The 11,858-nt window shown below is 47.9% G+C and overlaps 1 protein-coding gene across 1 annotated transcript; it reads left to right on the top strand.

Moving 5' to 3' along the window:
* The first annotated feature begins 230 nt into the window (after positions 1-230).
* Positions 231-11,608, top strand: LOC144103880 (TNF receptor-associated factor 3-like). Its single transcript, XM_077636589.1, has 2 exons — positions 231-568; positions 10,418-11,608. Exons 1-2 carry the CDS (start codon positions 281-283, stop codon positions 11,522-11,524), a joined length of 1,395 nt encoding a protein of 464 aa, XP_077492715.1. The 5' UTR covers positions 231-280; the 3' UTR covers positions 11,525-11,608.
* Positions 11,609-11,858: the final 250 nt, after the last annotated feature.

Below are 11,858 nucleotides of genomic sequence, written 5' to 3'. Positions count from 1 at the left end.
TGCAGAGCGTTCACCGGCTCGCCGCTTCAGTCAAAGGCCGCGTGGCACAGTCACCGTCTCTGGGAGGAAAGACGCCTTTGGTGCCCTCTAGAAAGCGGATGCTGAGCACCGGTTTCAGAACGGCAGCGATACGCTCGACAAGAGGGTGAGGCGGCAGCCGCGATTATCGCCATGACGATGGACCAAAAAAAAGAAAAAGATAAGAGCGTGCTTCCAAGGGGGGCGTAAAAAGACAGTTCTTCAGGCTGCCTCCGCAGCGAACGTACGAACGTGGGGATCTATGCCTCCTGGAAGTTCACAGTACACTCTGGTCGGGTTCTCCCCGGAGCTCGACTGGAGGCCTTTGAGCTTCGTCAAGCCCATTCCACCCACCAGGTTATGCTCCGCCTGCGGACTGGTGCGCAAGAGGACAGCATGGCTGCCCTGCATGCACGTCTTGTGCGACTCCTGTTACGAACAGAGCGGCCAGGAGGGTCTGCACGTCTGTCCGCTCGACGGCAACGAGTGCCCGGATGAGGACGACGTCGACTGGAAGGACATTCCTGCAGAGCAGCTGCTGAAAAGAGAGGTAGGATTAAATGAAAAAAAAGGAAGTTACTAGGAAATTTGTTGCGGTTGTTTCACCTTTTCTTGTATGCACAGAAGACTGAATAAGTGCACTTGCATCGAGCGGAAACCGTGCATTTACTTAGTGTTTAAACACTTCCCTGGCAGACTGATTTCAGATGTACTGTAACCGTTACGAAGTCTTTACCAGCACAAAATCTGTAAACCAAATGGAATTATGTCACCAGTACTTTCATGCAACTAGAGACATTCCAGACATAATTAATAAAATTGAATTCATCAAAATTTTACCAAGCAAGCTTATTCGTTCTCGGGCCGTGTGGCGGAAGTCGAGTAATTTGCTTCGTACTTCAAAGTATAGGAGGCGTGATACATTTCATCATGACGTCAGTAGTCGCGGAAGGAACAGGGCTATAGAAGTAAACGAATAATAGCAGATTCAGTCTTTCGGATCGTGGCGCCGCCACTGGTCATTCTCCTGCTTCCGTATCAGTCTTACTGGTTCTCGTTGACCCCGCTCTGCACATTCGCGGCAGAGCTTCCGGAGCGCTTTTTACATATATGCTTCTCAAGATTATTCGCTTTCCAACGGGACGAGCGCGGGCGCCTTGTTCTGCGGGCACCTGCGATATGGCGGGCTCTGGTGGGCGCCTGCTGACAACAGTCGCGAGTAAAGATTAGCACTAGTGACGTGCCACAGGAGTGGGAGATAACAACGCTCGGTGCAGCGGTTGCGAACAGGCCGATAACAAAATTGACCGGTGTGTTCGCAAAGTGCGGCGCCCCGCCAGCCGCGCGATGCGATTTTCGCCGCACCGGTGACGTCATTGTGCTAATCTTGTTTACTCGCGACTGTACGTCATAAGACTGCGGCGCTCCAAGGCGCCTTGTATGGACTCCACGACGAGGCGCACTCGGGGCGCTGCCTGCCCGATGAATCGCCTTCTTGTGGTAGCAGCGGGTACACGTCGTTCACCGGCTATCTACGTGGTAAGGAGCTCCGGCTGGAGCCTCGCGTTGCGGCACCCGGGGGTTGGTGGTGCGGAGTGTTTTCTGCAGCTTCCCGTGCAATGCAATGTTTGTGGCTATAAAACTGGGATACGCTCAAAGCGCAGTAAGCACAAATGACAGGAGTAAGGAGTAGGAAAAGGATCCATTCGCTAGGAGCCGCCGTGATTGCTTAGCAGCCAGCGCCACCTAGCGTGCGACAGACTTCTGCAGGTTGGTTCCGCCGTAACAGACTGAGTTGTATAGCGCGAAACTGAAGGCATCGCAAGAGAAAGCGTGCTGATAATAGTTTCCGTAGCACTACTTAGCCCAGAGGGATTAATTCGGTGTTTTTTTCGTGGAAGAAATTCAATATGGGCCTCTAAAGCTATTTTCATTTGCATTAATTATCAGCGCGCTCAAAGTTTACCAGCGATTCATGTAGGCTGTTTTTTACTGGGGGCTGACTGGTATATATGGTTTATGCAGAAATACGTTCCGCAACACAAGCGCATTCCCCGTGTGGCGCTGTTTTATAAAATATTGACTAAATGGTTTTCGGAAGGGGCAGGGGTTCAACAGACCTATAAGGAATTAGTTCCGAATGAAATTTTTCTCCCAGAAACATTCGCACTAATATAGCTATTCCTTAACCTGGAACGTCAGTGTCGCTTTTAAAACAGTGTCGAGCGGTAGTAAGCCAGGTTGATCTCATTTAGTTTCGCATCACCAACAAAAACATTCCTCTTATTCTCAAGTTACGAGTGGGGAATCAATCTGTTATTCATGCATGCAGTCGGCGTTCACAGCTTAATTCCCCGACAAGGGGCAAACGCTAGTGTTTCGTGCAACGTTTGCCGCGGGACGAGTGCGATCGACTAGCGCTGTCAAACCGTCAGTCCAGGTTAAATATCGCATGTGCAATCCTGTGCAGTAGACAATGATGCGGCAGCTCGAATCTTTACGTTTAAAATCGGCAGTCTTAGCAGACTGAGAACGCAGCAGGACCCGCCGCCGCGATCGGATTGCAGCCGTGCGAGCTCGCGCGGCGGCGAGCTTATCCTGCATTAAGTGCGCTGCTTGCCGCGAGTGGCGCTTCCGTCGGTGTCGTGGTTACGCTCGCCCGCTGCCTATTAAAAAAAGCATTGACAGTAGAGAAAGCGTTGGTCAAAGCGTTTCTGTTCTGATGTGGGATAACCACTGATGCGATGGCAGCGATAAATCTGCAGCGATGGCGTAGAGGTAGAACATCCGCCTCGCGTGCAAGAGGACCGGGGTTCAAATCCTGGTGCCGCGCAATTCTCCACCGGGTTTAAAAAAAAAATCCGCGTGTCGATGGAATTGCATAACCAGGCCTGGAGTGCGGCCTTATCTCGGTGACCAGAACCGACAACGCACTCTCTCACCAGAGCAGGATTTGGCCACCATGGTGTAGTACTTGGCCACAACCTTCTATGATCAAACCAATTAACCCTCGGCCCTCAGTCCCCAGCGGCTGCAGAGCAACTGACCACGGCGGCGGTCAGACCTGTGACGCAGCGGAGGGTGCTAAGAATCTCTGGCTCCGGACAGGCCGCCATTGGAATCTGAACCTGGCAACGTTTAACGCTAGAATTTTAGCTAGTGAGGCTAGCCTAGCAGTGCTGTTCGAGGAACTAGCGGGAATTAAATGGGATGTGATAGGGCTTAGCGAAGTTAGGAGGACAGGTGAGGCGTATACAGTACTAAAGGACGGACACATACTGTGCTATGGCGGGTTAAAGGATAGACGAGAACTAGGTGTGGGTTTCCTCATTATTAAGGATATAGCTGGCAACGTAGAGGAGTTCTACAGTATTAACGAGAGGGTAGCAGCAATAGTAATTAGGCTGAATAGGAGGTACAAGCTGAAAGTGGTGCAGGCCTACGCACCCACATCCAGCCATGATGACCAGACCGTTGAAAGCTTCTATGAGGACGTAGAATCAGCAATGAATAGAGTAAAATCGCAGTACACTGTACTGATGGGCGACTTCAATGCGAAAGTGGGCAAGAAGCAGGCTGACGACCACGCGGTAGGTGACTATGGGATAGGCTCTAGAAATAGCAGGGGAGAGTTATTAGTCGAATTCGCGGATAGAAATAATTTACGGATCATGAATACCTTCTTCCGCAAACGAGAAAACAGGAAGTGGACCTGGAAGAGCCCCAATGGTGAGATTAAAAATGAAATCGACTTCATACTATGCGCTAAACCTGGCATCATTCAGGATGTGGCCGTCCTCGAAAGGGTGCGTTGCAGCGACCATAGAATGGTAAGGTCTAGAATTAGCTTAGACTTGAAGAGGGAACGGAAGAAGCTAGCGAAGAAGAAGACCATTAACGAGTTAGCCGTAAGAGGGAAAGCACAGAAGTTTAGAATAGCGCTGCAAAACAGATACTCGGCTTTAACTGAGGAAGATGATCTTGATGTTCATTCAATGCACGATAACCTGACATCAATAATTACGGAGTGCGCAGTGGAAGTAGGCGGTAGGACAGTTCGAAAAGATACCGGGAAGCTATCTCAGGTGACGAAAGATCTGATTAAGAAGCGCCAAAACATGAAGGCATCTAACACTACCGATAGAATAGAACTAACGGAGCTATCAAAGTTAATAACAGGTGACGAAAGATCTGATTAAGAAGCGCCAAAACATGAAGGCATCTAACACTACCGATAGAATAGAACTAACGGAGCTATCAAAGTTAATAAATAAGCGCAAGGTAGCCGACATAAGGAAGTTTAATATGGAGAGAATCGAGCATGCTATAAAGAACGGAGGTAGCCTAAAAACAGTGAAGAGGAAACTAGGCATAGGTAAAAACCAGATGTATGCATTAAGAGACAAACAGGGCAATGTCATTAGCAATATGGATAAGATAGTTAACGTAGCCGAAGAGTTCTACACAGAGCTGTACAGTAGCCAATGTAATCAGAGCGCCAATGAGAAAGACAGCAGTGCACAGCAATGCGTCATCCCGCCAGTAACGAAAGATGAAGTAAAGAAAGCCTTAGAAGCAATGAAAAGGGGAAAAGCAGCTGGGGAGGATCAGGTAACAGCAGATCTGTTGAAGGATGGAGGGGACATCCTGCTAGAAAAACTAGCCACCCTGTATACGCAATGCCTTATGACCTCGACTGTACCAGAAGCTTGGAAGAATGCAAACATTATCTTAATTCATAAGAAGGGAGACGCCAAGGACTTGAAAAATTACAGGCCGATCAGCTTACTATCCGTTGCCTACAAAGTATTTACTAAGGTAATCGCTAATAGAGTCAGGGCAACGTTAGACTTTAATCAACCAAATGATCAGGCAGGCTTTCGTAAAGGATATTCCACAATAGATCATATTCACACTATCAATCAGGTGATAGAGAAATGCGCAGAATATAACCAACCTCTATATATAGCTTTCATTGATTACGAAAAAGCATTCGACTCAGTGGAAACCTCAGCATTCATACAGGCATTGCGTAATCAGGGGGTAGAAGAGCCTTATGTCAAAATACTGGAAGATATATATAGCAACTGCACAGCTACTATAGTCCTACATAAAGTCTGCAATAAAATTCCAATAAGGAACGGCGTCAGGCAAGGAGACACGATATCGCCAATGCTGTTCACCGCATGTTTGCAGGAGGTATTTCGAGGCCTGAATTGGGAACAGTTGGGAATAAGAATAAATGGAGAATACCTAAATAATCTGAGATTTGCTGATGAAATTGCCTTGCTGAGTCACTCAGGAGGTGAACTGCAAATCATGATCAACGAGTTAGACAGGCAGAGCAGATCGATGGGTCTAAAAATTAACATGCAGAAAACCAAGGTAATGTTCAACATTCTAGCAAGGGAACAACAGTTCACAATTGGCAGCGAGAGCCTAGAAATTGTGCCGGAATACGTCTACTTAGGGCAGGTAGTGACAGCTGATCCGGATCATGAGAGGGAGATAACTAGAAGGATAAGAATGGGGTGGAGCGCATATGGCAAATTCTCGCAGATCATGAGTGGCAGTTTACCAATTTCCCTCAAGAGGAAAGTGTACAACAGCATAATCTTACCGGTACTCACCTACGGGGCAGAAACGTGGAGGCTAACGAAAAGAGTTCAGCTTAAGTTAAGGACAACGCAGCGAGCCATGGAAAGAAAAATGATAGGTGTAACGTTAAGAGATCGGAAGCGGGCAGAGTGGGTGAGGGAACAAACACGGGTTAATGACATCCTAGTCGAAATCAAGAGAAAGAAATGGGCTTGGGCAGGGCATGTGATGCGAAGGCAAGATAACCGCTGGTCTTTAAGGGTAACGGAGTGGGTTCCAAGAGAAAGTAAGCGTAGCAGGGGGCGGCAGAAGGTTAGATGGGCGGATGAGATTAAGAAGTTTGCAGGCAAAGGGTGGATGCAGCTGGCAAAGGATAGGGTTAATTGGAGAGACATGGGAGAGGCCTTTGCCCTGCAGTGGGTGTAGTAAGGCTGATGATGATGATGATGATGATGAACCACTGATGAGGATTATCAGGGGTGGGAAACGCACAGTCGTGCTGTGTGGTTCATGGGTCTCTGCGCCGTTTGGCCAGTGCTGCAGCACGCTTGAAGGGAGTGATCTCATGGGCATGTTTCGGCCGCGACCAGCGTGACATATTCTCGCTGCCTACGTAAGCACGAACAGTGACCAATGCCAGCGAAGAAAATGAAGTGGAAACTTGCTGTGCTCTCTTTACGCATTCCGACCACTAGAGTTGCGGACAGAGACTGCCATTTTCGTCCGCATTTGAGCGCAGGTGGTACTTTAAGAAGCGAATTGCAGACTTCACAATCTGATTATGAGGTATAAAACGTTTTGAGCAAAAAAAATGGGGGAAAGGTTTAACCCGGCTAAATCTAAGTTACCGAAGCGAAAGCTTGAAAGGTAAAGCTTGGTTAGACTTGGGTGTTGCCTGCAGTGGTAATGACTGACGTTTAGCCAAGGTTTACGAGGCTTAAGTTTCAAAGCTTTCGCTTTGGTGACTGTCGTTTCCGCAATCTCTGAGACGCAGAAAGTTCACGAGGCGTCTCGCCTGTATCATACATGACGACTGCAGCCGTGAAATTCTCGGGAGCTGTTTCAGACCGTTGGCACCTGCTGAGAGGCATGCGGAGGCTGTCTAGACAGAGCGAGCGCACGGCTCCGGCGTTGCTGCGGTTGAGTCACGTCATTGTTGTCGCGTGGATAGTCCTTGGTTCAAGGTCAAACTCACGCTCACCGCGAGGAGGCTGCGGACGGGAGAAAAAGCTTTCGCTTTTACATGGACAGTGCTTATTGCGACACTTATAGCGGAGTTCTATTTACGGCTCAGCCGGACTCCGAATAATAATAATAAATTAATAAAAAATGAGTTTATTTTCCTCCTTTACAAGGAAAGGAGCAGCCGCGAAAAAGGTGCTCCGGAGAGCAGATTGACGGGGCGACTGCCTCCTTACTCACGGCATTTGGCAGCACAGGATAAATCAACCGATTGAATTATTTGCATCAATAAATAAAAACTGAATGAAATTTAAGCCACTCTTGTCTAAGAGATAGCCTTGTGTTTTAGGAAACGGCCTTAATAATCTAAGTTCGTGCATTGTAAAGATTGTGTTTCCGTATAATATGTGAGCTGTGCTCCAGTAACAGGAACCTCTTATTACAAACTTCCCATTGGAGCAGGCCTAACGGTGTAGTGAATATATTTGCAGTGCGTTGTTATAGTTCGCAACAATTAAGAAGGGGATTACAATGCCCTTATTGTGTCATGCGACTTGAGGCTGTCTGCCAAGCTTCTTCAAAATAAATGTTGTAAAGTACGTTGTGTTTGTCACGTGCACTTGCCAATAGAGAGAAAATCTTCTGCATTTCCGGTTCTGTGCAACGCGAAGAATGACCTGTTTTCATGCTTTGTAACAATGTGAAACCTTGCACGGTGGCGATGAGCGCTGCAGTGGAATGCATTTATAAGGTTTCCAAGCTGCTGCTTGGAAGAGTCACCAGCACTATCAGAGGCAATGCATTCTCTCTGCCCTGAATTATAACCGGTGTTTTCACAACTGCTCTCGGGCTCTTAATCCGAGGTGGAGGCGGCTTTCTTGAGCGGAATTAGTCCAGCAATTATTTCAGTGTGTACTTCAAATTCACATTTGGCTGTCTGTTGGGCAAGCAATTTTCATGCAGCAGTTTTGAGCTCGACATAATTAAATAACACATGCTATGCGACGATACAACTACTGCTCACATATAGGCAGCGGTTTCGACCAGAGGAAATATATCTTTGAAGCGTTTAACTTGGTAATTATAAATTGGTTTGGTTTGGTTTATATGGGTTTAACGTCCCAAAGCGATTCAAGCTATGAGATACGCTGTAGTGAAGGGCTCCGGAAATTTCGGCCACCTGGGGTTCTTTAGCGTGCACTGACATCGCACAGTACACGGGCCTCTAGAATTTCGCCTCCATCGAGATTCGACCGCCGCGTCCGAGTTCGAACCCGCGTCTTTTGGGCCAGCAGCCGAGCGCCATAACCACTCAGCCACCGCGGCGGCTGGTAATTATAAATGATAAAACTCATTACTTCAAACAGAAGTCGCATATCTTCCATGTAAATGTTGTAGAGTGTGCCGAAAAATGGCACCTTCTGCAGTTGATGCGTAAATGTACTTAGCCCGGCTATTTTTCCCCCTAAAGTAGAGCCCACCAGTGTCAAAAATTGTAACGCCACTCACGCTACCTTGTAACACAAGTATGCTAGCGACCTCAAAGAGGTCATGACTGAGCAATCTTGTGTGCACGAAGCCGCAACGGTTAAACGGCAGAGATGCCACGCGGGAAATTAGCAGGCTTAAACGGAATGAGAAAGGCATGCTTAGAATAAACCTGTGCACTTAAAATAAAGAAGCCAGGCAGCGTGAATAACATCGCGTCGCTTTGCTATGGGTGGATACAAATGCCCGGATTCGCCATGTGTGCTCTCTTAAGTGCGTCGAAAAATTAGATTCAAGCAATGAACGTGTTGTTCTTGAAAGCCTCGAACACAGCAGAATAAACACCCGTGATGAACAGTCTGTGTGAACAATCTGCAGCTGTCTAGCGCTATAAAAATACACCAGCGCGGCGAACAAAATAATGATTTGGCTGCGCTGTTGGCTCAATAAGTAGAGCTTTAAAGTCAGATAGCGCTTTCTTGACACCCTAAACTCCGGGATACATGCCAATTTTTTTCGACGAAGTTCGCGTGGCACAAAATACGGAGGCGGACCGATGCCCGTCTGGAGATAGATACAGCGAGGAAGTGGCGTCGCCCCTGCGCGTACCCCTCGACGTGAAAGCAGATAAGATTAGTAAGTGGCCGATAAAAGGGAGTGAGAAGATCTGTCAGAGTAGCAATGATGTCATTTAGATCATTTCGACACCACTTTATTAATCTCAGCAAGTGTGCATAGGTATAAATACTGGGATTTGCGCGCTGGAATGCTTGACGCCGCTTAAGTGCATTGAGAGTCCTGCTCAGCCGCCGATACTAGCGGCGCGGTTCTCTTCGATACCTTTCGCTTGAAGGGCAAAGACGCTGGCATTTAGATCCGAGATCAGGTCGTGTTCTCTCAACCAAGCTACTCTTCATGCTTGATGAAGCGTCTTTTTTCACTACAAAAAAAAAAACATGCCAAAATCACTACGTAGCTTGTCGGCCATGGTGGCCATGTTGCCGGAGGCAATGAAACCGGGAAGTTGGGCTCTCTTCCCTGCTAATGGCCGCGTCAGCCGCCGCCTCCGGTCTCACAGGATGCCGAGGTCGAATATCTGCCGGGTCCGCTCAGGCGGAAGTGGACGTTTTTCTCTGCGTAAAGCGTCGAGAGCATGCCGCCGACCTGCCGCCGTAAAAACTCTATGTATCCCAGGCTTTACAGCCAGTGATATACATGTATCATGGCATTTTTTTTTTGCATCTAAAGATCAATATGTTGATGTTAGATCTTACCTCAGAAACTAGTGATAAGACTCCATCAGCCGCATTGAAAACATATAGTTCAAAGTGACAGTGGGGCTCTGGAGAGGTTGCTGAAGCGTTTGCAGAAATGTCACGACCCGCTTTTGTTGCCCTGTGCTCATTTTGTAATATTTGAATGCACGCTATCCAACACGTCCGTGGAAACACATGGGTGCACAGCTTACAGTGTGCAGTTCTGGGCTTTATGACAGCGAGAAGATGTATTGAGACATGGTATATGGAAAACGTTTTACCCTGAGAATAAAGAGGAAAACCCTTTTCAGGCAGGATGAGTAGGAAAGTGATCAGGTATAGTATTACGTTCCAAACGCTCTCATTGGCCGAAACGCAATCGCCAGAAGGTTTCAAGAGGCGATATTAGGTATTCATGAACTATTCCACATTAATGACTAAGTTGTGATTATAACCGATAAGCAGGCAGCATATATACACGGCACTCAACTCCCCAGAGCACAGCACACTCAACGGCACTATCGCCAAAAATGCCTCGACTGAACTCCCGCGAGCCGCGCTTAGATGACGCGCCATCTTTGTACCCCTATCCTCCGCCTTTTCCATCCCGCAGTCTCCAACCGATCCGCCCAATCTTGCTCGTGGCTGCTAACGTGACTAGACAAAGAATAAACACCTGTCACACCGAGGCCCTTTGACTTAAAAGACTTTGATTTGTAAGATGGACAGAAAAAAGGAAACTATTTCAGGGACATTTTAGACAAAAAAATTAGTTTTAGAGTCGTGAGCACATCAGCGAGAAAGGATAATCGCTGAGGACTCACAGATGCTCTTGTATTTCTCCCATGAATGGTACCTGTTTTTTTTTTCTGCAGGTCAGGTGCTGGAACGAAGAACGTGGGTGCAGTTCTGTGGTGGCCGCCTCTGAGCTCTTCCGGCATTTTCAGCGCGAATGTCGACACCACTCGGTTTCCTGCCCCAAGTGCTCTGCCGGTGTTCTCTGCAGCGACGTGTGCTCTCACCTTAGGTCAGCGTGTGAGACAAAAGGGACGCCTCTTGGAACTGGAACCGAAGTGCCGTCCAACTGCAAGGATGCCACCGCGTTTCTTGCTACTTTCCGGGCAGAACTGGAAAAGCAGGCGGCTGAGAGCAGAAGGCTATTTGAGCGCCTTGTTGCTGATATTGCCATGCATGGCGACACACTAACCGGAGTCTCGCATGCTATAAACACTCTGAAGGAAACTTTAATACAACAACTGGCCGCTGAGACACTGCAGAAACACGACATTCTCACTAAAGGCATGCATGACATCACTGTGTCTACCGAGGAAGTGAAATCGTGTGTCACTACATTAAGTGATGCTATCGTTAACCTTCCAGGGACCATAAACACATTAGAGAGAACAATCAGAAAGGACCTGGATCAGGAGACAAAGGGCATTCGAGATCACCTGTCGCAGATAGCAAATGCCATCAAAGCTGAAGGTAACGAAAATGCACAGATGACAGTGGAGAAAATTAGACAATTCATTGGACATCCTAAACTTCAAGTGGCTCTCACAATTTTCAGTGTAAAAGGAGTCGAACAACTGAAAGAGAAAGCGCTAAAAGAAGGCTGGTCTAGATACGTAAGCGAGAAGGTGTACCTGCGCGGCTACTGCATTTTGCCTGGAGTCTACCTCGAAAAGAAAGGGGAATCTGTGAAACTCTGCGCGAGAATCGTTCTGTGCAAAGGTGACATGGACGACTTTCTCCAGTGGCCTTTCCAGCACAAAGTCTGCCTGAGTGTAGTGCACCCCAAAGATGGCTCCAAACGGGAATATGTGGGAGTGACAGATCATTCTCGCGAACTTTTTCAAAAACCCGCTGAAGCAGAAAACCAGCCTGTGTATTTTGCTAGTCCACTTGACCTCAACGACATAATCACTGGCGGATTCGTGGAAAACGACAACCTTGTGGTCAGGTGGGAGTTGCACCCCTGAGCTGCAATTGTATGAGAATAGGAGACCAAGGGGCGTTCTGAAATGGTGTTTGTGTCTGGAATAAATCGTTCAGAATGTCAGCAAGTTGGTAACCTAAGGACGCTGTCCCACACGTTGCCGGGCGCACGCTTATTTGTGGCAACACGTTGTCAATGCGCAGCTAGCCGAACATGATGCCACCTGGAATGGCTTCACTGGTGCAAGCGAGGACGCCGACATCGGAGAGCCATACACTGACGGAAATAATACGAGGTTGAGACAAATGAAAGGGAGCCAACCCACCCCGCGCAATAATGGTATGGTCCATTATCTGCGAGGCATGCGCGTAGACCAC

The sequence above is a fragment of the Amblyomma americanum genome, chromosome 9, assembly GCF_052857255.1.
Source record: "Amblyomma americanum isolate KBUSLIRL-KWMA chromosome 9, ASM5285725v1, whole genome shotgun sequence".
Classification (NCBI taxonomy): Eukaryota; Metazoa; Arthropoda; class Arachnida; order Ixodida; family Ixodidae; genus Amblyomma; species Amblyomma americanum.
The sequence above is the reverse complement of the archived record's forward strand: the minus strand, read 5'-3'. Positions and strand labels throughout refer to the sequence as shown.